Raw genomic sequence first — 27,730 nt, 5'->3', positions numbered from 1 at the left:
AGGGTTGAAAGATGGCGGCGCTCATAGAGCAGCTAGTGCAGGGCGGTTTGAGGCCCAATGACTTGCTTCGGTGGCTGGACGGGGCTTCAACAGTGAGTATACATTGAGCTAAGATAATAAAGATTGGTGGGAGTTAGTAATTAAGATGAATCAAGCTCCGTAATGGCGGCGAGTAAGGTGAGAAGAGGCTTGGAGGTCGCCGCGCCCTTCACCTCCACGCCTTACTTCCCAACTTTTATTTCGATTTTTTTCTCTCTCTCTGATGTGGGACAGCGGTCATGTCTCTTCACTGCTCCGGGCGTGAACACCAACACGTTAGGTGATGGAGTGTGTATTGATGCCATGGTGGCGGTGAAGTGTAAATAAGGACCTTATGTTTGGTTAATGAGGAGCGAGGCAGGAGGCACAAAGGAGTGTCTCGGTATTGCTACATCTGAACCTGCTGGTATTGGAAATTAATTAAGCCGCATTGTGTGAGACCCAACAACCCGTAGCTGTGTTTATAAAAGTGCATTGTCTTGCTATTGTTAAGAAAAAAAAAAAAAAACGTCATGGTGGATGATTTTTTTCGATTTTTTCATATTTCCTTTTGACTGAATTCTTTGTAAGTCACTTATCAAGATATTCTAAACCAACGCGATATCATAAATGTGTGGTGCAGCTTGTGCAATGCTGAGGATGCCTTTGTTCTGCAGTGGGCCTGTTTAGACAGAAGAGTAAAATATATGATAGTGTCACCTGCTATAAAATGGTTAAACATGTAATTATAACACTTCATTTTTTGCTTTTTACTGAAGTGATTCATAAAACTTCCATAAAACATTTGTGTGTGTGTATTTATCTAGTTGTATTGTGCAGGGTTTGAGTGGGGCTCAGTTTTCAGTTTGACAACAGTTTAGTGCAATAAACTATAGATGATTTTAGCCACCCTTAGATTGTCGTTTTTACTATTTATAACATTTCCAATAAGTACACTAACTGCTGCAAATGAATATTAATGCTGCAATAGGTCTGGGAATGTGCTGTGCCTGTCAAGTTTTCTCAAGTCCAGCCAGCTGCGGCAGATCTGTGGGGAGCTGGGCAGACAGGTGCACAGAGACATCTGTGTGCTCAGTTCAGCCATGGCCACCATATATCACTCATATATGCCTCCCCACCTAAAACCCCTGATTCCCCAAAGGTCCTCAAGTTTATTGTACGGGTTTGGGGGGGTGATGGTAGAGATAGGGAATATTGTATTAAACTATCAATTTACCAATTTTTCCTTAAAGTTATGCACATTATGTGTTGTAACAACTTCATTATCCAATGCATTCCACTTTTCCACCGTTCTGTGTGGAAAACTGTATTTTCCGATATCCTTCACACACTGCCTCATCCTGATCTTCTTTACATGTCCTCTTGTCCTTCCATCTTCTGTCAACAGCACCAGGTCTTCCTTGTCTATCTTTTCAATGCCATTGACTATCTTGTACATGTTATTAGGTCCCCATGTTCTCTTCTATCTTGTAAGCTTGGTAGTGTGTGTGTGTGTGTGTGTGTGTGTGTGTGTGTGGTAGAAAAGTGAGAGAAATTGAATGGACTAAAGGATATATTTTTTATCTTGTTTATTTATATATAAGAGGGAAAATCTGACCAAGGGCAACAAAAGTGATTTAACTAAAAGGCCCACTTAATGCCAGTCCTCAAGCAGCTACTTTTGTAAGTATGCATGCATCAATGGGCTTGGGGAGGCAGTGGAAAAAATTAGGCAGGAGATCAGTGTTAGGCCGAAGGTTGGACCTTCTGAGGGCGACAGGGTGGCTTGGCCCTCTGTCGGGAAGAGCAGAGTGGGTAAGAGGGAGCAGGCGAGCCAGACTGGGAAAGATAGTAGTCAGGATGGGCAGAGATGGCAGGTTGCGAGGGGAAGGAAAGCGGAGGCAGTTAGGGAGGATAGGACTAAACCTGTTGAGTGTGAAAATAGGTTCGGTTTGTTGGAGGGGAGGGGAGAGTGAGAGGAGTGAATGAAGTGGTTGTGGTGAGTGAAAGGAGAGAAGGGGTAGAGGAGAGGAGGAGGAGGGTTGTGCCTAGCACACCTCAGGTGTGTGTGGTGGGTGACTCTCAGGTTAGGTATTTAGATAGCACTTTCTGTGGGAAAGACAGGGATAGGAGGACGAACGTGTGTATGCCTGGTGCAGGTGTGAAGGCAGTGAGTGAGGAGGTGCAGAAGAGGGTTGGGGGATGGAGAGGAGGGTGTAGTAGTTTTGCACGTAGGTGGGAACGATGTCAGAGCAGGTGGGTCGGAGGAGTTAGTGGCAAGATTTCGGGAAATGTTAGGCAAGATAAGGGAGAGTGGTAGGAGGTGTGTAGTGTCAGGAATCTTGCCTCGTGTGTATGTTAGCAGGAATGGTTGTCTAGAGCCATTGGTGTGAATGATCGGGTAAAAGGGATGTGTAAGGATGTGGGTGTCAGCTTTGTGGATGTATGGGATAGGTTCTATGGGCGAAGGGATTTGTATGCTAGGGATGGTGTGCATCTGAGTAGGAAGGGTGTGGATGTGCTGAGTGGATGTCTGGAGGGGAGTTGGGATGGAGTGTAGGGGGTGAGGTAGCAAATGCATTCCAGAAGAAAGATGTTAGACATAAATTAGATAGGATAAACAGAGATAGTGAAAAGATTAGGAAAGATTTCCAGGTGCAAATAGGAGAGAATAAGATTAGGATTCCAAATAAGGAGACAGCATCTAGGAAGGTAGCAGGACTTAAATGTTTTTATGTAAATGCCAGGAGTCTTAGGAACAAGAAGGACGAGTTATCTAGTTATATAGTTGAGGAGGACTTAGATGTTGTATGTGTCACAGAGGCATGGGTAAATGAGGAAAAGTTTAGGAAAATAGGAAAGAATATGAAGTAGATGGATACATTATGTATTTACACCAGAGAATTGGTAGGATAGGTGGAGGAGTAGTTATTTATGTAAAAATCCTTCATTTCCAGTCAGGTTAATGGTATTAAGGTAGATAACAGAGTAGAGTCCTTATGGCTGGATGTTAGAGTAAACAAAAGTAAGGTTATTAGAGTAGGAGCTTTTATAGACCACCTAACCAGTCAGCAGATGTAGACAACCTTATGGTAGATGAGATAAATAGGGGTGTACTAGTCAGACAATTATCTTAGGGATTTTAATCTTAAGTCAGTAAACTGGGAGAGGATGGTAGGAGATGCTAGTGAAAATAAGTTTATGGAAAGTTTTCAGGATAACTATTTAGTGCAGATGGTAGATAAACCTACTAGGGGAGGAAGGTTTTAGACATAGTACTAACAAATATTGAGCATTGTTTAAAGGAAGTTGAGGTAGGAGAGACTTTAGCAAACAGTGACCATCATATAATTAGATTTATCATTAATTCCAGTAGGGATAATATAGTGAATAAGACTAGAGTCCCAAACTATCAGAAAGGCAATTATGGTAGGTTACGTCAGTTATTAGGAGAGGTAAACTGGGAAGATAGTTTTGGAAATAAAACTGCACAGGAGATGTGGGATATTTTTAAGGTTGTAGTAAAGGGTATAGTGATGCAGTGTATCCCTTACAAAGATATAAGGCAGAGAAACAGGAAGCCATTATGGTGGACTCATGAGATAGGTAGCCAGATCAGAGAGAAGAAGAGGGCATATAGAGAGTTGCAGAAAAGTGGGAAGATGTAGATTTGATTAGGTACAGACAGGTCAGGGATGATTTGAGTAAGGTTATAAAAAAAGTAAAAGGCAGGCAGAGATAAAACTAGCTAGAGCTGGGAGTAAAGATCCCAAAAATTATATAGTTATTACAAGGTCAGTGATAAAAGAAATAAGGATAGGATTGGACCACTCAGAAAAGATGGTGTAGTAGTGGATCAAAATGAAGACATAGTAGAATTATTGAATGAACAATTTTCTTCAGTATTTACTAGGAAAGAATAGGAAATCCTGTTACAAACAGTGCGACGAGTAGTTTAAGAGCTTTAGAAAATATTGATATAAAACCGGGAATTATTAGGAAATTTATTCTTGAACTAGACGATAGGAAAGCTAGTGGTCCTGATGAGCTACATGCCAGAGTACTTAGGGAGGGTGTAGACAGTATTTCTGAAGCACTTAAGTTAATCTTTGAAAGATCACTTAGGTTTGCTGAGATACCTCAGGACTGGAAGTTAGCTAATGTTACTCCAATATTTAAAAAGGTAGGAAGGATGATGCGAATAATTATAGACCGATCAGTTTAACTAGTATAGTATGTAAGATACTAGAGAAAATCATTAAGGGTAGTATTTGGGAGCATTTAAATGAGAATAGATTAATTAGAGATACCCAACATGGCTTTAGATCAGGGAGGTCCTGTCTTACAAATTTGCTCGATATCTTAGAATATATTACCAAGGAGTTAGATGATGGAAATAGCATAGATGTTATATATCTAGATTTTAGCAAGGCGTTTGATAAGGTACCGCATAGGAGGCTAGTGTACAAATTGAGACTACATGGGATAGGGGGTAGGTTAGTTGATTGGATTAGTGAATGGCTTTCTGATAGGAAACAGAGAGTAGTATTAAATGGGGCAATGTCTGAGTGGAAGGAAGTGGTTAGTGGGTACCCCAAGGATCAGTGCTAGGACCTCTTCTTTTCTTGGTGTACATTAACGATTTAGATATAGGAATTAGTAGCAAAGTATCAAAGTTTGCAGATGATACTAAGATAGCATGTGCAGTACAGGGTGAAAAGGACAATTACAGAATACAACGAGACCTGGACAGGCTGATAGCATGGGCAGACAGGTGGCAGATGGAGTTTAATTCTAAAAGTGTCAGGTTATGCATTTAGGTAAAGACAACACAAACTTTAACTATGAGATGGAGGGATGTTGGCTAGAGGCAGTAGAGGAAGGAAAGGATTTAGGAGTAGTGATAGACAGGACTATGAAATTTTCAAAGCAATGTTTAGAAGCAAGAAATAGGGCAAATAGGATCCTGGGTTTTATAAATAGAAATGTTAGTTATAAAAGTAAGGAAGTGGTGCGTAGCTTATATAATTCCTATGTTAGGCCCCATTTAGAGTATTGCATACAGGCCTGGTCACCCCATTATAGGCAGGATATCAACATGTTAGAAGCAGTTCAGAGAAGAGCAACTAGGATGATACCAGCATTAAAGCGCCTGGAGTATAGAGATAGATTAAAGGAATTAAACATGTTTTCATTTGAGAGGAGATGTATAAGAGGGGATATGATAGAGTTATTTAAAATGTTCTCAGATACAAACTACATAGATGTGAGATCTTTCTTTACCTTAGAGGAGGGAAGTAGGACTAGAAATCATGGCAGGAAGATTAGAAAGCAAGGCTGCAGGTTAGATATAAGAAAATATTTCTTTAGTCATAGGGTGGTAGACTTCTGGAATGCATTGCCAGAGAGGGTTGTAAATAGCACTAGTTTGACAATGTTTAAAAACAGATTAGATAAGCACTTAAATTTATTAGATTTATAATTATGTATAGCACTGCATGATAGTTTTTATAAGAAATTTACTATAGTTAAACAAGACATGATCCCCATGTATGGGGATCACAGATTGTAGAGGAATTCGCTGCAGGACTTAGCCCTGTTAATGGGCCAAATATTTAGAATTAGTATATAATGTATTGTGTAGTACTTGTAAGTGTATCTTTAAGTACTGATGACGAGGTCGCTGTGCGACTGATATAGGATAACCTAGATGGGCCCTGGTGGCCCTATTATTTATGTTATGTTATGTTATGTTAATGGTGCCATTCTGCAGCTAACTTATGAATCTTGCTGCCCAACAGGAGAGCATACCAGAGGACCTGCTTCCCCTCAGGGTGGAGTTTGTGCCAGTATTCCTCAATTACCTGCGTGAACAGTCCAGCAGGTGTGTGGTGTGTGGCGGCAGGTACACTATGGTGATACTGTTGGCCTGCTATTCATATTTCCTTTCTGCTTTGTACAATGAGAGAGGAAATCAGATTCCTTACATTGCCAGTCTTCCTAATATTTTTTTTTGTGTTTGTGTTATTATACTTTTAAGTTATTGTAGTTCATGTTTTTTCATCATAATTGATTAGAAACCCTATAATTGATGGATTCATTTTTTTTTTTTTTTCCAGAAAAAAAAGAACAGTTTATCACACACACACACACACACACACACACACACACACACACACACACACACACACACACACACACACACACACACACACACACACAACAAGTCCAGCTATTCCTCTCAAAATAAGTCAACTTTTTTATTGGATATAGGTAATAAACATTTGGAAGGCTTGTACCTTTTGCATGTTGTATGGGTCCTCATCCTTTGTTGTTGGCAGTGTGTTGCAGAGCAGCTCAGAGGTAACCCCCAGCAAGGTGCCGAGCTCCGTGCGAGTCACCAAGTATGTCTCCCCCCGCAAGACCCCAGCCAGCAGAGGCAACCACCGCCGCCGCCAGCACTGTTCCTCCAGGGCCAAGAGTCTCATGTTTGCTGAGTCTTCCAGCAAGGTGAGGTGTTACTGCTGTCTGGCACATCCCAAAGTCAGCTTTGTTATGTCATGTATTCCTTGCAGGTGGTTCATATTACTGATTTCAGTGATGTGTTTTCACAGTATTGATATTTTATGTTTTAATATATTACAGGGATGCATTTAGGGAATTTGCTTGTTGTTCATGTTTCATAGCTTTTTTTTCCCCTACTCATAAGTCAAACAAGTCACTAGACAACATTATAAGACAAGTTCTTCACAACAGGACACCACAAGTTCATCAGATGAGAGCAAAGTTCCTGCTGTGGAGCAGCTCTTGCGGGAATCCAGCTTGCCAGGAGATAACTGGGGCAGTCCTGGTTCCAGAGTGTCTCCGCGTGAGAGGACCCACCGCAGTAAGCGGCACAGCTCGGAGGGCTCTGACCACCGGGGTAAGCACAGCGAGCAGAGGCTGGTCCTGGGAGACTTCATCACTTCAGGAGTGAAGCAAAGCAAGAAGAAGGGTTCCCATCCACAGGGCATCACTAGTCCCCCAGCAGACAGCAGGCCAGGGAGCAACAGCTGGTCCCTCCGCCGGCAAGGGTCACCTCAGGTCCTGGACTTGAGTGACCAGGAGGCCTTCCCTGTGGTGGGCGCTACGCCACCATCACAAGAGCGGCAGCCCAAGCGCAGGATAAATCCCACCCGCATCCTGTCACCCCCTGGCACTGGCACCAGCACACCGCACCACAGCAAAGGGAAGCTGTTTGGGGAGGGCAGCAAGGCAGTGTTTGGGGTGCCATACTGCCAGTCCCCCTCCTCCCCCTTCTTGGCTGGTGAAGGGGGCAGCAGCAGCACTCTGGAGGAGGAGCGGGAGCTGCTGCGGCTGGAGAGGCTCAAGAGGCAAGGTGGAGACAGTGTGAGTGGTGGGAAGCCAGAAAAACTTGTGGCTCAGGAGTCTCCACCCAACCAAGTGATACAAAAGCCTGTAGAGAGGACAACAGACCATTTGAAAGCCTTACCTGACCTAGTCACAAACCACAGCTGTCTTGATGCACTGGCTGAAGTATATGCCAATCTGATATTACACAGCTTTGCCCCAAACCTCATGGTGGAGCTCTACTACACCTTGCAGCTCCTCACAGTGCCAGTGATGGAGGAGCCTGAGGAAAGTAGTGGCATCCTTCTTGGCACGGCTCACAACTGTGTGTACTTTGCTGCCAGTGTGCTTTTCAGGGTGGTCAGTCTACTCAAGCTGCTGGACAGAGGCACGCTAAAGCTTCTGTGTGAGAACCCACGTGTGGCAGCTTTCTCAGAGGAGCTACACAGGCTACTGCTGGAGCACCTGGAAAGACCACCCCCTGCCTCCTTCCTCACCCAGGCACCTAAGTCACCCATTGGTGGTGTCTCCTTCCAGTCCGACACTGACAACCGTAACAACTTCCCCAGCGACCAGGCCTTCCATCTCTTTAGGAAGCAGCGAGACTCCTTTTACGAGGTATGACTGGACTCTGTCTCTTGTCAGGCTCAAGAGTTAAAAGGATCTCTCTGTCTTTCTATCTACATATCAGAATTGCAGTATGGGGCAGCTTAGGTTAGGTTAAGTTAGGTCAGGTCAGGTCAGGTCAAAAAAGGTTAGGTTGGATCAGAGTTGGGACAAGTTAGATTAGTTTTAATTAGGGTAGGTTAGGCCAAGCACTTCAGTCTCAGACACATATCATTTACATTTTTAATCCCATTGGTCCCAACATAAAGGGAAAGTCTAGTAGTTCACTGTAATATACACACTTTGTAATATACCCAAGTGTGGAGGATAACAGTGGCATTGTCTGTCATGTGTCTGGCTGTTTGATTTACAAGTTTTTGTCTTTGTGTCTGCAAGCAAAGTGTTCATTAACCCCTTCCTTACCGCAGCCACCCCCCGATATAAACAAAGCGTTCCCCTCCTGTACCGCAGCCCCCTGCCCGTGTGCGCACGTGCCTCACGGAATAATATATGTCAAAGAATAGTGATTGGCTTTATAGTTTATGCATGAAAAATTAACTCCGATATTGATTGGCTAATGGGGGGGATGGTTTTGTTACGCTGGGTTTGTTTATAGTGAACCATGTGGAGCATGAAAAAGGCAAAATCCGCACTCAGGCCACGGTTATACACGGAAATGTATTGGTGTGGTACACACGTACCACGGCGGCATCTTGCGGTACCACAAAACAGTCTTGCGGTATGGAAGGGGTTGATAGATTAGCTGACTGTTTTTTTTTCTTTTATTTATAAGTTGTACTGCTTTTCATTAATTCTGGCTTCACATTAGATAAAGCAAAGATTCTCTCTCTCTCTCTCTCTCTCTCTCTCTCTCTCTCTCTCTCTCTCTCTCTCTCTCTCTCTCTCTCTCTCTCTCTCTCTCTCTCTCTCTCTCTCTCTCTCTCTCTCTCTCTCTCTCTCTCTCTCTCTCTCTCTCTCTCTCTCTCTCTCTCTCTCTCTCTCTCTCTCTGCTTTTCTTTAAGAGGAAAACTTTATAACATTTTACCTTGTTCTTTAAGAGGTAAAGGTGACTATGCTGTGTTATCCCAGATGCTGCGTGTATGGGAGGAGGGCCACCTCATCCCTGGCTGGAGCTTCAGTCGGGCTCTGTCCTCTCGCATCCACTCCTTGCTGCAGATCTGTCCCAGCCCTACCAACCTGGTCCATTTTGCCCGCCTCTTCCAGTCCCAACTGCTGGCAATGTGTCGGGTGATGACGACCAGTGCCATCCCAACCAGGACCAGGAGGGTGCGGCACTTTTCTCACTTGTGTGGCATTGTGTAGTCTTAAGTGTAAATGTTTAGATATTTTATTCTTATTGGATTGATTTAAGGCTTTCATGGTCCCTATTTTGATACAAAGGTAAAATGTTTTAACATTTATGCATAATGCTTGCACATACTAGTTCTTCTGCTAATGCATTTCACTGATCTAGGGGTCTGTTTGAAATGATTATTTTTACTCTTATCAGAACCAATGGTGTTGGGTGACTGCTGGTCTGAAATATTGTTGTCATTTAGTTTTAGAAGCAGACCTTTTATTCAACTTTTTTGTTGTTTAAATTCAATGTTTTCTTAACAAATGAGGAAGTGCCTAGAAAAGTAAGGTAAATACATATAGCATGAATGAAAGAAAGATAATTTTGAATATGAAAATGGCACAGTAGATGCCCAACTTTAGTATGTTTTTTGTTTTAAAATTCACTTTGAAATATTTTGGAGTGCCAGATCATCATTTGGGTGTGTTTGGCCTTGCACAAAGCTCACCTTGAAGAGAAGATGAATGACAGGTGTGCCAGTGTTCATTCTAATGAGAGACTTGACCCTGCACAGTCCAAGGGGTGCTGACAGTGCTGAGGAGGCAACACCCTGAGAAGTACAAGCGTCTGTATGAGCGGCTGGTAACGCCGGCACAGCTTGGGGGACCCTGTCCAGCACCTTCCTTCTCCGGCTCTCAGGAGTTCTTCAGGGACTTCATCATCACAGCCGCCAGCTTCCCCTTCAACCAGCACTTGAAGGATGTCTTGGTCAGCCAGATCCTCATGCTCAGTGAGCAGGAGTTCTTCACCATGGAGCAGGAGGAGGGCGGTAAGACTGGTCCTCACTGACACACTTATTTACTATCACAGAATATTCTCCAAGGTTGTAATGGTAGATATTTTAGACGTGTGTATGCTTTAGTAGGTAATTTCACTCATGCTTCTATCTGCCACTTAATTACCCTCTCTTCCACCACCACAGACATTAGAAAAACAGTCTTTAAGTGGAGGTTGGTATACACATACATACATACATACATATACCAAGGCTTTCTTGAAAAACTGAGACATGATGCACAGCTTTCTTATCTACACTCATTCACACCACTCTCTCAGCTCCTCAGCCCTGATGGAGGAAAGTACTCCTGCCCCAACATTACATGGATCAGACTAATGTTACCTGTGTATTACTGTGCAGATCCAGTAGACAACATGGTGAGGGAGGAGGCACGCTCTGTGGTGCTCAGCCTGCGTCTCCTGGCCAAGTTCCTGGGTTTCTTGGAGTTCCTGCCATACCAGACCAGTGAACACTTGAAGGAGAATGTGTTGGCCAGCCAGATAGCACTTAGGAGTAAGGTGAGGCTGGATTCTGGCTGTCTTCTTCGTTTGAGTGAATTTATTTGAGGCGTTGCCTTCCAGAGGGGCGTATGTGCAGTATTCACGTTTTGAGATATTGTGCGTTGAAGTTAAGTATTGTTATTCTAATGTAAAATGTAAGTAATGCATTAATATTATATATCATATTAATCAACTGGTCAATATCTATTTTTTAAAGCATATTTGAGTTTGTTTGTGTTTGTTTGTTTGTGACCTACATTTTTGCCAAACCCAAAATATGTGAATTATGTAAACTTTGAGTGTGTTTATGAAAACTAGTCTATAATGTAAACATATTGTGAAAGTTTCAGCAGTTTTATCCAAATCCTGATTTTTAATACATTTCTTTTAAATGAAAAAAAATATATACATTTTGATTTGACATCCTTTTGTTCTACCCTCTTGGTATGCTTAGGGGATGTTGTTATTCATAGAACAGCTTTCAAATACTGGCAAGCTTCTCTTTGTCTGATCCTTATGATTTAAAAGGGAAATTAAACTCTCATAATTGTGTTTCTATTGTGTTGTGGCAGTGTCTCAGGATTGAGGGTTTTTACCTTTTTTGTTGCTGTCTCTCTTGTCTACTGATCTTGCTAACTGCATGCCTTCCCTCCTCCTGCAGTCTTGCTGTACAAGGCTTTTTCTTCCTCTCACCCCCTATTCTGTCCAACTCTCTAATGCAAGAGTTAACCAGTAGTCTCAGTCATTCATACCTTTCTCTGATAAACTTTGCCTGCTTTTGAATATCCATCTTCCTTCGACTAGACTTCTTTTAAGAGGGAGGTTTCAAGACATTTGTTCCAGACTTTTGGCTAACTCTACTAACCTTTTAGGGAACTGGCAATCAAGTGAGCCTTTTTTTGTTATATTTTTTGTTGCCCTTGGCCAGCTTCCCCTCTTCCATAAAAAAAAAAAAAAGTTTGTGTGTTGACTCTGTTGTGCAAACTTGTGTTATGGGAGTCTCTCAGGATTGTATTTGTAATATTGTAGCATCTCAAAAGTTTATGTTCTCACCACATGCTTTGTTGTTACAGGTGTGTCCGCCTGTCAGCCTGTGTGGTGCTCTGCGAAGGTGTGCGGCAGCGGGCCAGCTGGTGGTGGGGGTGACATGGGTGGTGGAGCTGCTTAGCATGGTGGACCCAGTGGCTCTGCACACCTACCACTACCTGACGGTGGTAATGGCACTCAGGGAGGTGCTCAGGCTGCTGCCTGTGGTCCGGTGAGCACTCCACCAACTAGAGGGATGCCTCCTATTAGTGATATATAGAGTCAATTTTATGAAAGAGGAATGTCTAAAGCAGCATAAAAAGAGGATGCTTCTCATTACTGATGTATTTAGTCCTATTTTACTGAATGGAAGGGAGGTTAAAACTGCATTGAGTTGAATAAAATTGCACCTATTATTGTACTTTTTGATGGGATTCACAAGTGCTGATCTATCTTTCAAGTTATCATTCCTCATATTGACTGTTGTCTATCATGTTTCTATCATTCTTTCTGTTGTTCTTGTGATTTTACTTTGTAGAATATTTTTGAGTACTACATGAGTTGTGGTTCTCCCAGCAGGCCTGAAGGAGAGACAGGGTGTTCTTCATGTGGGAGAGCCTGTGCAGGAAAGACCTTCGCCCCATCCAACAGCCTCCTCCTCAAACTGCTCCTTGGCTGGCTTTTTGATCTGCCCAATTTCCCAGACGGCCTTTTCTTTGTGGAGGTCTCAGAGGCAGACATTGACCACCAGGAATACAGTCTTACCCTCACCACGCTGAACACTCACTACTCCCGCCTGTGCGGTGTGTGTCTTAGCCTGGTGGGGCACACAGCTCACATTAAACTTGAAAAGGAGACCCCACAACAGGATGCCATGTCTATAGGGGAGCTGTCACCCACCAAGAACTGTAACCCTCACACTCAGGCCTTGGAACCGGCCAGACTTACACACCCTCAAAACATGTCTTGCAAGGTATGTAAAGTGTCTGGGTGGATTGAGTCCATGTGTGTGTGTGTGAGAGAGAGAGAGAGAGAGAGAGAGAGAGAGAGAGAGAGAGAGAGAGAGAGAGAGAGATATGCAAGTTCATGTGTATTCTCAATAACTCTGCTTGCTCCTGCATTCCCTTCTTCCTATGAGTCTTGAGTCTCATCTCTTCCTCAGGTGTTTTAGTCCTTTTCTGTGTCCTACTTATTAATGGAGGAGGAATCAAGCATCTCTCTTCTCTTTTAGGTGCATCCTTCTCCCCTTTGAAGACTCCCTCCAAGGCGCTGGTGATGAGCATGGTAGAGACACCCCAGGTGACTCCCCTCAAGGGCGCTGAGACCCAGGTGGTCACAGAGACGACTCACACTCTGGATGAAGCGTTGTTTGTTGACCACCAGGTAGGGAGAGAGCCAGCCTTCTGTTGTGTCACTGAGAGCACACACACCTTGCTGGATTATTTGTCTATCTGTATCTGTATTCCAGGCTAGCAATCCCACATGGGGTGACCAAGACAAGGTACTATACAAACATGCACACTCATATGCACACACACACATCATTTGCAGACTTTTCCAGTCAAGATTGTGAATGATGTGTGCATTTAAAAGTTTTTTTCTAGTGCATGAATGGCCATGAACATTAAGATCATTGAAAGATGCCCATTGAAGTGCCAGTCCCTAAAGAAAGGTCAAAATGATCATTCAAAACTGGAGGATGTCTTGAAACTTGTACTCCAATATTAGATATACTAGAAAACAGTTTTATTCAAGAGGAAGAAAATTACAAAACTACATATAAAGAGGAATGTTTCTCATAAAAAAAATTATAAAAAGAGAGTTAGATTTCTTCTTGGTGGGATTCACAAGTATTGACCTGAGTGTCTTGAAAATTTATTCCTGAATTTTGTATGATCCTGAGTGTTAGATAATAAGTTTAACATAAGAGACATTTACCATTAACCATTGAAACTATTGTGTATCCTCAGATGATCACACTGTGCTGCCCCTTTGTGAGTGAGCTGAAGAACCTCCTGAATGAATCTTTGCTGGGGGTGGCCGGCAGCAACAAGGGAGGCAGCACCTTCAGAAAGATCACTCCACACTCTGCCTCTGACAAGTCTGTTCACTCTCACCTACAGCTGCAGGTCTGTTTCTGGTTTGCTAAGGTTTTCATCATAGTAACTTGTGAATGTTCAATATTTCATAGGCTGGAGTGGTAGTAATAGGATCCATCTATGCAGTGCTAAGAATACAAGTGTAAAAGTAATGTTAGATGGTGCTGGTCAGATCTCGTGTAGATTTTGTTGTGGAGTTTTCTATGTTCTTTGGTATTTGGTGTACTGGTGTATTAGTAGTAGTAGCAGAAGTAGTAGTGATAGTAGTAGTAGTAGAAATAGTAGTAGTTTATATATTTTTAGGGTTTATTGGCAGCGTGGTGTTTCCATGAGTGTGTGTGGAATTTGTATATGAGTAGTATTTTAAAATGATCTGCTTGAAATGAATATGAAATTGACATGCCCACTAAATAAATGTTTCACTTTTCTTCTGGTGTGACCGGTGGAGTGGCCTTATGGGTGACCAGCACAGCAACTTGTAGATCTTTTATATTTTATTGGCAACTTAGTCATCATTGTAGTGACTCGTTATAAGCGATCTGGTTAAATGATTACTTTTTATGAGTCGTGAAGCAAGGTTGTATGTGTCATATTTTGAATTGATCTAATTGAAGTTAATCTGAAATCAGTTTGCCCTCTAAGTTAAGGTTCTGCTTGTATTAAAATTGCCTGCCTACTTTACTATTTCAATCTTCCTGTTATAACTTTTTCAAGAGGGAGATTTTGAAATACTTATTAGTTTTTGTATCTTTCCATCTGACATCCCTGTAAGAAATGGCATTAAATAGGTCTTTTTATTAGAAGTTTTGTTGCCCTTGACCAGTGGCCTACTTACATAAAAAAATGGAAAAAAAAAATAGATGAATAAATAAAATAAAATGCTTGTGTAGTTATGTAATCATTGTCTGGATGGCCACCACAGATGCAGCTGGAGGACAACTTCTTCCACAACCAGCCCACGTCGGTGCGCAAGACGACGGACTTTGTGGTGGAGCGTGTGTCCTCCAACGTGATCAAGACGCTGCGCTGCCAGGTGCTGCCTTCACTCAGGGAAGCTGCTGTGGAGAAGGTACCTTGATTCTGGGTTGTGCTGTGCTGTGGCCATTGCTTTCTTCTTTGTGGTAGAAATTTTACAGGGTACTTTTGTGTTTATTTATGTGGCAATTTAATATTTGGATTTTTCAAGGGCCAAGGGGCTGAGAGAGTGGTGCATGTAAATGTGAAAGTTGTGTGCCTTGTATTGGCTGCCTCATTATTTTAAGGGAGACAGCCTTGGTGTGTGTGTGTGTGTGTGTGTGTGTGTGTGTGTGTGTGTGTGTGTGTGTGTGTGTGTGTGTGTGTGTGTGTGTGTGTGTGTGTGTGTGTGTGTGTGTGTGTGTGTGTATACAGGCAACCCCCGTTTAACAAAGGTTCACACAACGAAATTTCGCTACAACGAAGGTTTCATTTTACTACCATCTGCTCGTTTAACGAACACCAAACTCGCTTTAACGAAGTTTTATCCAGGTAATCTTTTTTTCCAAATTTGAAAGCCCCACCATATCACGCAAGCTGACAGGCTTTTGAATACACCAGGAGCTGTTGGTACTAAAGCATGCCTCAGGAAAAATCCTGGGACCGCTATAGAATAAAGATCAAGATCAAGATCAAGCCTCTCGTGGACAACACGTGCAACATTCACTCCCCAGTCAAAACATAACAGCATCAGCAGCAGCTTGTCTTCCCTAGCTCAACTTACCACCAAAATGCCCTGCAATTGGCCTAGTGTTCGTAAGAAGACCAGGAAGTCTCTTACTCTCTAAATGAAGCTAGATATTATTCACAGACACGAGAGAGGCCAGAAAACTATAGCAGTGCTGGCCACTATCTTGACTCCATATTATACTGTCTCTAGTTTCAAGTCAGCAGACTCTATTAAGAAGGCTGGTGAGACCGTATCTTCCTTGCAAGCTAAAAGAACCACCTGAACTTGTGACTCTACAATGGATAAAATGGAAAGCCTTGTGGAAATGTGGTACATAAGTTTTGTATGCAGTACAATGATGCGCACTTTGTTTACATTCCACAGGTTGCCGGTTAGTGTCTTTCCCGTTTCACTCTTCCTCCCTTCATAAAGTTAAGATCATCAACATTATAAAGTTACATACATACATACATTAGTGTACATTATAATGACTTAAATTAAACTACCTAAATGTTTAACTTCATAATTTTTACTTTCATTAAACCTTTTACTGTACTATGATGCACTCTCGCTTTGCTTACTCTCAATGGAAGTTCAAATCAGGGGTTAAACTTGTTATAATCGGTTCGCTTAACGAAGTGTTTTTTAGGAACGTAACCCCTTCGTTAAACGGGGATTGCCTGTGTATATATATATATATATATATATATATATATATATATATATATATATATATATATATATATATATATATATAGTATGTATATATATATACCAGAATTTTGACTGATACCTATACTGATGCCACAAAACTGGGTAACATTTTTATTTGTTGCACCCTTGAAAACTATACCATTGAAACTCAACGGTGCTTAACATGTATAAAGAAATGAGTGTAGTATTGAAGTGAGTCAGTATGCTTGAGAGTATTTGGTTTGATGTTTTTGTGTGTAATGATCACTGACCTGTGTCATTCCCATGCAGCTGAAAGCAGTGATAGCAGAGCAGTTCCAGAGCACTCCTCAGGGTGGGGAGCGGGTGCGGGACGTGGTGCAACAGCGGGTGGTAGAGGTGGGGCGTGAGGTGTCTGAGGAGGCCCGTGCCCGCTGTGGCCAGATCACCCATCAGCATTGCAACGGGGAGGTGGAGCCAGCCCTTGCCCTGCTGTTGCCGCCTGACATCTCCCCTCAGGTGCGACCTTGGCTTGTCTGGGAGAGAGCGGGGTGTGGGTCTTGAACGTCTCCTCTGGTAGCATGATGAGTGAAGAGGATGTAACTGTTTAACCTCTCCTTTGATAATAAATTGAATGAAAGACAATACTTACACTGACTGCCATGTGTAGATCTGATAATGTGCTGCATCTTCCCTTATTTTTAACCCTTTGTTTTGATACTAACATGAACAAAGGAGGGTTTAATATCTTTCCAGTGATAACAGGATGAATAGAAGCCAATTATAAATGAGTAAATTAGTATTAGTTTACTCATTTCTTTTGTCATGATTCTTGAATGTTGAAAATATATTAAATAGGAAAAGAAAAAATCTCTAGTTAATCCTAATTTATTGATAATTTACTGGGAGCACAACTTATGTATTATGTAAGCAGAAATTCGTCTGTATTCCCTTACCTTCTGGAGAAAGCCATGCAAGTATTGTCATTTCAGTTGGAGCTAAGTATTTTGCATGTTTTCTTCCAGCACTCCTTGACAATTATAGTTGTGTGTTGCTTGATGACTCAAAGTGGGTGTGTTTGTGTGTGTGTGTTGCAGGGTGTGGAGGTGTGCAGGAAGCTGGTGAGTCGCTGCAGCCGGGAGAAGGTGGCAGCCTGGGTGCAGTCACACCTCACCCCGACACTCTTCTGCAAGGACCTCGCTGCTGATGCTGACCGCCTCCTCCGCCAGGCACAGAAGGCAGCTGACCTACAGGCGGTGAGAATTTACTTTACTGACTCTGCTTGATTATTTGCAGATATTTTTAGTGTTGCATTTTTTAGATTAAAGTGTTTATATTTTTATGTAAGAGGTAGTCTGGTCTAGGATGATAAAAAGGAGGTGCAATAAAAACGACAACATTGAGGTGTCTATTTTTGTTTAATAGGATGCATTGGTTTTAAGAATACTGTGTTGAATTTCCTTGTGAAAAAAAGCTTTACTTGTATTTTATTTTACCCAGCCATACAAAAGAGAGCATATCATGTATAGATACTTAAAGTCTTGCAAATTTGTATATTTAGAATGTGAAGGATATGTGTATGAGTGTGTGGTTCTTTGTCTGTGTCATGCCAGGATTGCCAGCCTGGTATGTAGATAGATAGATAGACATTGTTTTATATTCCCAGCATATTAATTTGATGTAGGACATTGTAACCTCATTATTATGCTTTGTCAAGTTACTCATTGAATCCATTACCTGCTTGTAGTACAGGGTGTTTCAGAAAAAATGCCAGGATTTTGATCTCCATTTATTAAAAAACTAATAATGACAAAAGAACAAACTGTAGTGCTATCAAAAGCAAACTTGATGGCAATGTATCCCTTGTCTAAGTGAACTTCTTGAAGTTCATGTTTTCAATATGAGTGCCGCATGGGTTGAAGCATGCTTTAAGGCGTACACAGAAATTCTCACCAACTTTCTGGCATGTCTCTTGGGTCACACTGGTTGTGTATGCCTCCACATTTTGCTTTAATTAAGTGAGTGTTGATGGTTTGTTGGCATAGATTTCAGCCTTGGCAGCTCCCCAGAACCAAAAATCAGGAGGACTGAGGTCAGGGACATGCCAGAAAGTTGGTGAGAATTTCTGTGTACGCCTTAAAGCATGCTTCAACCCACGTGGCACTCATATTGAAAACATGAACTTCAAGAAGTTCACTTAGACAAGGGATAAATTGCCATCAAGTTTGCTTTTGATAGCACTACAGTTTGTTCTTTTGTCATTATTAGTTTTTGAATAAATGGAGATCAAAATCGTGGCATTTTTTTCTAGAGATGTACCGATGCATCGGAATCGGCGGTATCGGCCCATTTTTTGGGTATCGATATCAGTATCGGTATCGGCTTATTTTATGCTGATACTTCCGATACCTAAAAGGAATTTACTACTTATGATATATTCGATATAAGATATTGATGATACCAAATTAATATAATATGGCGTATTAAGTTTCCGTGGTGATTACCGTATGTCATAGAATACTGTTTTCTGTGGTAATAAGCCACAACCTCTAAATTGGACGTGTATGAAACGCGTATAGGCTGAACTCCGGCATCCTGTCACACGGTCGGTCATAAGTCACCACGCATCCTCACTGTCTCTCAGTCAGACGCTGCTCCTCCACCCACACAAAGTTCACACAGGTGAAAAGCTTATGTTTTTAACTATAATCTAAGAATGTCAAACTTCAGATATTGAGAATCCAACAAAATGATTTGGTATATATATATATATATATATATATATATATATATATATATATATATATATATATATATATATATATATATATATATATATATATATAGGCATTTTGCATTATTGTAAATAACAGCATATTCTTATTTGATTTATAATTAACAGTGCTAGTGGTAGCCTTTTCCAAGATATCATACTGGAATAGGTGGAAGCTCGAATTATATATGTATATTAATTTTAATGCAAGTTTAATTTTTGAGTTACTTGTGTTAACCTAAGGATGTAAAAATTCCATAACTAAGAAAGTAACGATTCTGTTTTGTAATCATGTGCATTGTGTATAATTTGTTGCATATTAATTATTTAAGATCATAGCAATACACTAGAAATTTAGAATAAACTAAACTTTTTCTATTTAATTGAAAAGATTAGGTGAAAGCTCATTTTTCTGAATTGGTCTACTAATGTCTAATGAATTAATATCAAAGGATGTCAGATTTAATTAAAGAGAAACATACACAACAAAATGAGTTTCTTTTGCTAATATTTTGTGTCTGTTTTACAATTTTGATAATTTTAAAAATATTTTTGATCGCCAAAATATCGTCAATAAAATTAATAATGAAAATGCACAAGACCAAATGATCGCTAAAGGAGTAAGAAGTAAGAATTTAGAATAACTGACAAGAATCAGAAGACTGAGAAGATATTCATTCCAATTACTGAGTAATTTACCTTTGCAAATGGCTTCAAAAACCTTCTAGAATTGCTCCTATTTCACAAACGTTCTCAGAAGGACTTACAGCATCCCCCAAAACAAAGCCTCCCATCTGATAACGCTCGCCGTCCACCAACTCATCCTGGTGTCCAGTGTAGTAATCACTATAAGTAGTAGTATCGGTATCGGTAGTAGTATTGGTATTGGCCCAATTAGGTGGTATTGGTATCGGTATTGGAATCGGCCAAAATTTTGGTATCGGTACATCTCAATTTTTTTCTGAAACACCCTGTATATCCAGGAGGTTCATGCTATAATTCTGAAATAAAGTGGTGTATTTATTTTTGTCTACAGGCAGCACAGCAGAGGTCAAGCACTGAAGTGACGCCCTCTAACTCTGAGTGTGTGGAGGTGTGCCCTGGCGTGGTGGTGATGGATGTCTCCACACCCAGCCACAGCCGTACCCCACAGTCACCCCTGGACCACTCCTTCAGCTGTAAGCACAGGGACTTTAAGTACTGTTAATAATGAACATCAGTCTTTGGAGGATAGGAAAGAACTGATTTTCAGAATCACATTACAATTATATCTGTAGCTCAGTCAGCTTATATATTTTTATTGAGTCTTACATTTAGCTATTAGAAAAATGCTGAATACAAGATATGAGATATTTTCAACATTCATGAGTAAAGGTTCTTGCATCTCTCTTTGAACAGCTCCAGTACATCAACCAAGGCAGCTTCAACTTCTGTCCAAGAAGGCCATTACCCCTCCTGAGGGCCTACCCCTCAAGGCCAAGGAGCACCTGGCTGAGGCTCCTGCTCCCTCCTTGGTGCTCAACACCATCAAGGTGAAACAACATACTGCATGACATCCAGTGTTCACTGTGGTGTGCTATTTATTCCAGGAACAGACACTTCCTGAGATGTTATGATAATTTATATAATAGTAAATATGTGAGTGCAGTAAAAGTTACTGACAATTTTTACTACGCTTACATGTATACAATCAAGGGAGATATTATCATCTCCAGGAGAGGTACTTACGGGGATGTAGGCAGTGCTGCAGACTGAGTGATTCCCCGTGTCCTCTCTTCCCGGTTCCCTTTGTGGTCTCATTTATACAATTGAGCAGCTGCAGCCTGCCCTCTAAAGACAACTTCTACTACTTCCTACACTACACTACAACACCTTACACTTTTACACTCTCTTCAAATCAAAATTTAATAATGGCTTCACCACGCCCTGCCTCGGAGTCCCCCTCTGGGGAGGGGACCATAAATGTCCCCAGGTCGGACTGCCCTCTGCTGTCGACCTTGGGTGTCTTGACACTTCATCTAATACTTTCACTATCAATTTCTGCAACATTCGTGGCCTTCGTTCTAATTTTCAATCTGTGGAACACCACCTCTCCTCTACTAAACCTCATCTTCTCTTCCTAACCGAAACACAGTTGTCTGTGACTACTGACAGCAGCCCTTTTCTGTTCCCTCCTACTTGCTCTATCCTCATTTTCAATCCAAAGCTGGATGTTGCGCATACGTGCGTAACGACACCACTTGCTCTCGTGCCCACAATCTTGAATCTTCAGAATTTTCTACCATCTGGCTAAGACTTCAATGTCACTCTCTAACTAAATTCATCTGTGCTGTATACCTCTCACCTAATTCCTCTGACTATGTAAAATTCTTTGACTATTTGACTTCCAAGGTGGAGCACATCTTATCTCACTTTCCTTTTGCTGAGATCTCCATTTTAGGGATTTCAATGTTCACCACCAGCTTTGGCTTTCATCTTCTTTCACTGACCAACCTGGTGAACAAACCTTCAACTTTGCTATCCTTCATGACCTAGAGCAGCTAGTGAAGTTCCCTACCCGTATTCCTGACCGCCTTGGAGACACGCCCAACATTCTTGATCTTTTCCTAACCTCCAACCCTTCTGCTTACTCTGTTAAACTTTCCTCTCCGTTGGGCTCCTCCGACCACAATCTAATTTCCGTTACCAGTTCTATCACTCCAGTGCAGCCTCAGGACCCGCCTAAGCGGAGGTGCTTCTGGCATTTTAACTCTGCTAAGTGGGAGGAACTAAGGCAGTACTATTCTGATTTCCTTGGGATGATTATTGTTTTCATGTCAGAGATCCTTCTCTTTGTGCCGAGCGCATAACAGAGGTGATTATCTCTGGCATGGAGCTATACATTCCTCATACTTTCTCTAACCCTAAAGCTAAAAAGCCTTGGTTTAACTCTGCTTGTTCTCGTGCTGTCAATGATAGAGAGGCGGCTCACAAACGGTTCCGTAGCCATCCAACTGCTGAAACTCATGCCCTATATATTTCTGCCCGTAATCATGCCAAATCTATTCTCCAACTTACTAAAACTCTTTCATCAATAGAAAATGTCAAAGTCTTTCCAATTCTAACTCCTCTCGAGATTTCTGGCATCTAGCCAATAATATCTCTAACAACTTTACTTCTTCGTCTTTCCCTCCTTTACTTCATCCAGATGGCTCTACAGCTGTCTCTTCTTTTCTAAAGCTGAACTCTTCGCTCAAACCTTTGCTACCAACTCAACTTTGGATGATTCTGGGCATATTCCTCCTACTCCTCCACCCTCTGACTACTTCATCCCTAAAATTAAAATTCTTTATAAAGACGTTTTCCTGGCCCTCTCTGGCCTTGATTCTCGGAAGGCTTACGGTCCGGATGGAGTCCCTCCTGTTGTTCTCAAAAACTGTGCTTCCGAACTCGCTCACTGCCTGGTCAAACTCTTTCATCTGTGTCTCTCTACTTCTATTTATCCTTCTTGCTGGAAGTTTGCTCACATTCAACCTGTCCCTAAAAAAGGTGACCACTCCAATCCTTCTAACTACCGCCCTATAGCTTTGATTTCCTGCCTTTCTAAAGCCTTTGAGTCTATCCTTAATAGGAAGATAATGAGGCATCTATCAGCTCACAACCTTCTCTCTGATTGCCAGTATGGTTTCCGTAAAGGCAGATCTACTGGTGATCTTCTTACTTTCCTAACTGAATCTTGGTCATCCTCTTTAGGGACTTCGGTGAAACCTTTGCTGTCGGCCTTGACATATCGAAAGCCTTCGATAGAGTCTGGCACAAATCTTTAATTTCTAAACTACCCTCCTACGGATTCTATCCTTCTCTCTGTACCTTCATCTCCAGTTTCCTTTCCGATCGTTCTATTGCTGCTGTAGTAGACGGTCACTGTTCTTCCCTAAAACTATCAACAGTGGTGTTCCACAGGGTTCTGTCCTATCACCCACTCTCTTTCTATTATTCATCAATGATCTCCTAAATCTGACTCAATGCCCTATCCACTCCTATGCTGATGATACCACCCTGCATTATTCAACAGCGTTCAACAGACGCCCAACCCAACAACAATTAAATGACTCAAGGCGAGATGCTATAGGACGCCTAACTTCTGATCTTTCACTTGTTTCTGATTGGGGCAGAGAAAACCTGGTTTTGTTCAATGCCTCAAAACTCAATTTCTACAACTATCTACTCGACATAACCTTCCAGACAACTATCCTCTCTTCTTCAATAACACTCAACTTCCCTCTCCTCTACATTAAACACACTCGGTCTATCCTTCACTAAAAATCTAAACTGGAAATTTCACATCTCTACTCTTGCTAAATCAGCTTCCAAGAAGTTAGGTGTCCTATGGCGTCTTCGTCCATTTTTCTCTCCTCCCAGCTGCTTGCTCTGTACAAGGGCCTTATCCGCCCGTGTATGGAGTATGGCTCTCATGTCTGGGGGATCCACACACAGCTTTACTAAACAAGGTGGAATCTAAAGCTTTTCGTCTTATCAACTCTTCTCCTCTAACTGACTGTCTTGATTCTTTAAGTCACCGCCGCAATGTTGCATCTTTATCTGTCTTCTACCGCTGTTTTCATGCTGTCTGCTCTTCTGAACTTGCTAACTGCATGCCTTCCCCTCCTGCGGCCTCGCTGCACAAGACTCTCTACTTCTTCTCATCCCTATTCTGTCCATCTTCCTAATGCAAGAGTTAACCAGTATCTTCACTCCTTCATTCCCTACACTGGTAAACTCTGGAACTCTCTACCTGTGTCTGTATTTCCACCTGCCTATGACTTAAACTCTTTCAAAAGAGGAGTGTCAAGACACCTCTTACGTTAACTGGACCCTCCTTTTAGATTTTTTTGTTTTTTCTCTTTCTACTTTCCTCTTAACAGGGCCTGGCAACCAGCGGGATTTTTTTTTTCCAACACTTTGTTTTCCCTTGGCCAGTGCCCTTGTAATGTAAAAAAAAAAAAAAAAAAAAAAAGATAGAAGTACCATGACAACATGTGGTATGCAAAACAACTGTATTAGTCTAATGGGCATACTCACACATAGAGCATCCTGCGGGAGGTGACGTCTAGCCCTGGGTCTGACTTGTCTGGCCTGGTGACACGGGAGTTGCTGCTGACCATCACTGGAGATGTGAGGAGGAGCCTCTCACAGCGGCAGGATGTACTGCTGACCTCACATCGTGCCCTGGAGACCCTCACTGTGGACCTGCTGGTGGTCATGGGTCAGTGCCTACTGTTGTGTGTTCTGAGATGGTCTGGACATATTGAGAGAATGGAGGATGATAGACTAGTGAAGAGAATTGTAAGATCAGGTGTGAGAGGTGTGAACTTATGAGGAAAGCTCTCCAATAATTCATCACCAACCACATTACATGTCCCTCATACCTGCCATCCTTCCTCAGCTGTGTGTGTGCCACCTCTCATAACATCGGAGATACAGGAGGAGTTTGTGTCTCTGTGGCGGCCTGTGGCTCTGGGGGGAGTGCTGCCTAGCCCGGCCTGCCTGGGGTCCATCCTCTGCCCCCGCACAGTGATGCTTGTGGCACAGAACCCCAACGTGACTCACCAGAAACTCTCCTGGAAGAAGATAGAGGAGCTGATTTGCCTCCTCTTGACAACTGAGCTGCTAACCCCAGCCACCCTCCTGGACCACTCTGTTGCCCTCCTCAGGCATTCCTGGCCTCAGGTACTGTAGTGTTGTCTGCTCTGGCTCTGCTCAAAAACAGTGAAAGGCTCATTGTTATTAGTATTCTTCAAAGTAAACATGTTGCCTTCAACTTTGGTGATAACTACAGTATTCAAATTCATATAAACATTAGTTTGTCTGTATACCAGGTCCAGACAAAGCACCACACACATATGCACGCATGGGCATGCACTCACGCATGCATGTACACACTATTCATACACTTTTTACTATTGGGAGCTGATGGGGTAAGATGATTATGAGATACTTTGAAGGAGTTGGATTGAAATATGTGTGATGTGTTTGTCACTTAATTAAAGACTATGATATCATCATTGCCAAACATCACATGCTAATAATTTTTGAAATTTGTAAAGGAAATTTTTTTTTTTTTTCACATGATTTACAGTGCCATTGTCTTTTAAACTACAGGAGATTCTGTCGGGTATCTCTGTCTGCATTGAGGGAGTGACCCGCACCGCCCTCAAGCAGAAGGAGTTCCAGGATGACTCCACCCTGATGCAGATGCTGGACTGGGTGGGCTGGGTGTGTGAGCAGATGGACGACTTGGGGGAAGACTTCTAGATCATAGGACAAACTTTTGGGGACCTGAGGATGACATCTACATAGTCTCTGTAGCGAACTTCTGGGGACCACTTGGGGCTTGGGGAAAGCGGAGGTAAATCAGGGGTGGTATTACTTATACGTGCAGGCAGATTCAAGTGTTCAGGTATTGATGGAAAGAAGATATCATTGCTGTGTCTTGCTCTTCAGTGAGTGGTTGACAGATCAGGTGATAGTCTCTAATGTTCTGTGATGTCTATGTGATTGAGTACAGTTTATTTTTCTATACCTTTTCATCTTCCTGGACCACTTGTTAGTCTTCTTCTACTGCCTTATGTTTATACAGTATTGCCTAGTGTTTCCCCAGATAGTGAATTGATTTTTACACAGCAGTAGTGGCCTGGTACTTGTTGTCTTGCTGGAAGGGCATAAGGAGTTCCATGTGGGATGATGGGAAGGGTGGCAAGTTGTGAGGTAATCAAATGTCCTTGTAATGTAAGGGACTGTGACCAAATGTGAAGTTTCTTGTGTATCATGTACCCTTGTGTCAAGTTCCCTTGGCTTGCAACTTTACTTACTGATGTCTATTCTTTAAGAGTCAGAGGACTGGACATAGTGGGTATTGGTCCTTATTGTTTACTTGTTATTATTTTTTGTTACTGAAGCTCTATCAGATCATAAGTGTCTTAATCATTTCTTCTTGTTTAATGATGATGATAATGATAACTATTATTATTATTATTATTATTATTATTATTATTATTATTATTATTATTATTATTATTTTATTACTATTGTTATTATTACTATTATTATTATTATTATTATTATTATTATTATATATTTATTTATTATTTTCATGGTTATTATATATTGATGCTCTGACCACTTGTGTCTTAACTAATCTGTAACGTGTTTGTTAGTGTGTAATTTTTACATTGACCAGATATTGAAATGTGTAGTATTATATAAGTATATAAATCAGTATGAATAATCTTTATGTGTGGCATCTGTGTACAAGTAGAAACTTTCTCTCAGTTTTGATGGATGATTAAAAGAGGAAATGATAGTTAGAGTGAGTGAGAGAAAGAGTCAAACAGTGTATGACGATAAATGTAATTTTGAATGGGAAGTTGTTTAAGGAGCCTGAGTGTTTGAAGTACATTGGCATGTCTTGTGAGTGCATGAAAGAAGACGTGACCTCCAGGGCTTCCATGGGAGGTTCTGCATCATGCATGGCTAGTGGATCAGGCCATGTGGGGAAGGGATGATTATCATGGTGCTGTCACTCACTACCTTGAGTATTACTAATTTATTGCACAACTGACCCTTATAATGTGGCTTGAGGGTCAGTCCTTTCTCCCCTTGAGGCCCAGAGGCTGAGATGTGAATGTAAATGTATGTAGATGCCTTGCCTTGACTGCCTTCCCTCTTAGTGTGGGATGTCGTCCTGGTATAGATATCAGTCATGCTTTAGAATGCAGTTTATATATAAATCACTGGTTTGGGTTACTCTTTGTTCCGTTTGTCATGAGAAAACCAGATATGCTGTGTGTAGTTGTAAGTAAGATAGGGTCAGGGTAGAGGCACTCCAGTCTTTTGTTTACTTGAGGCAGGATGGACCAGCACTCCTGGTCCTTCATGCATGGGGAGCATATTGAGATACCAGGGAATAACTTTACTTAACATGATCTTGTTTGTCAGCCTGTGTGAAGAGGCTTAAGTCATGTCAAGCTCAAATCACTTATATACATTCAGAGGGATCTTAGGGATAAAATCATAAAGATAAGTAAATATGGCAATATTCCCAGGTAATTAGTTACTTAAGCATTGAAATAATACAAAGCTTTAAGTTGCTTGTGCATTCATTTTAAGTGTGACAGTCAGTCACTTAGGCGCATGGTGGAGGATGTTCAGTGACACGAGGGTCGCTGGAGCTCAGTACTTAGGACACCTGAACTGTTACTCGTGTAGAAGAATAAGCTGAAATTGACCTGTCATTCACTGTTTGTGTCTGGGATGTCATTAGATACTAACTTATATATGTATAGCAGATACATAAACAAAAAAGTTACAAAAGCAATGAATGTTGTTATTTTAATTGTTTTTACTGGAATGACCCTTTATGTCCTGTGCTTGGTGATGGCAGGGACATCACCAAGTGCAGGGTTCCTGGGTCCAGGGCTGAGTGGTGAGTAGCTGACTGTGGTGTGCTGTGTGACTGGGTATTCTTCCTTTGTGAGTAGATAACCAGATAACCAAAGCTGAGAGTGGATCTGAGGGTGTGGCTTGGGTGACTGGTGTGTGTTGATCAGTGAATTTGTCTGCAGGATGGGTTTAGTGATGTGATGTGTGGAGGATAGGGCAAGGCTGTTGGAAACTGTGTGTGTGTGTGTGTGTGTGTGTGTGTGTGTGTGTGTGTGTGTGTGTGTGTGTGTGTGTGTGTGTGTGTGTGTGTGTGTGTGTGTGTGTGTGTGCGCAGAGTAGTGGAGGGATTCATTCCAGTCCGTATTCTCAGTGTATAGTCATCATGTTCCAAATGGTTTTTATTTATTGATTGATTATATACATTTTATGTAAATCATGCAATGCTA

General features: G+C 41.7%; 1 protein-coding gene across 1 annotated transcript; it reads left to right on the top strand.

Moving 5' to 3' along the window:
• Positions 1 to 9: 9 nt before the first annotated feature.
• Positions 10 to 27,730, top strand: LOC123507070 (codanin-1-like). Its single transcript, XM_045259613.1, is given in 21 exon segments — positions 10 to 92; positions 5,820 to 5,902; positions 6,360 to 6,528; positions 6,775 to 7,986; positions 9,064 to 9,217; positions 9,220 to 9,261; positions 9,846 to 10,100; positions 10,470 to 10,627; positions 11,683 to 11,867; positions 12,215 to 12,551; positions 12,554 to 12,608; positions 12,867 to 13,018; positions 13,606 to 13,764; positions 14,657 to 14,803; positions 16,403 to 16,609; positions 17,188 to 17,346; positions 19,900 to 20,041; positions 20,262 to 20,395; positions 23,931 to 24,108; positions 24,289 to 24,572; positions 25,005 to 27,730. Coding segments are annotated over 21 exon segments (4,446 nt in total). The 5' UTR covers positions 10 to 11; the 3' UTR covers positions 25,158 to 27,730.

Source organism: Portunus trituberculatus, chromosome 21, assembly GCF_017591435.1.
Source record: "Portunus trituberculatus isolate SZX2019 chromosome 21, ASM1759143v1, whole genome shotgun sequence".
NCBI classification, from domain to species: domain Eukaryota; kingdom Metazoa; phylum Arthropoda; class Malacostraca; order Decapoda; family Portunidae; genus Portunus; species Portunus trituberculatus.
The sequence above is the reverse complement of the archived record's forward strand: the minus strand, read 5'-3'. Positions and strand labels throughout refer to the sequence as shown.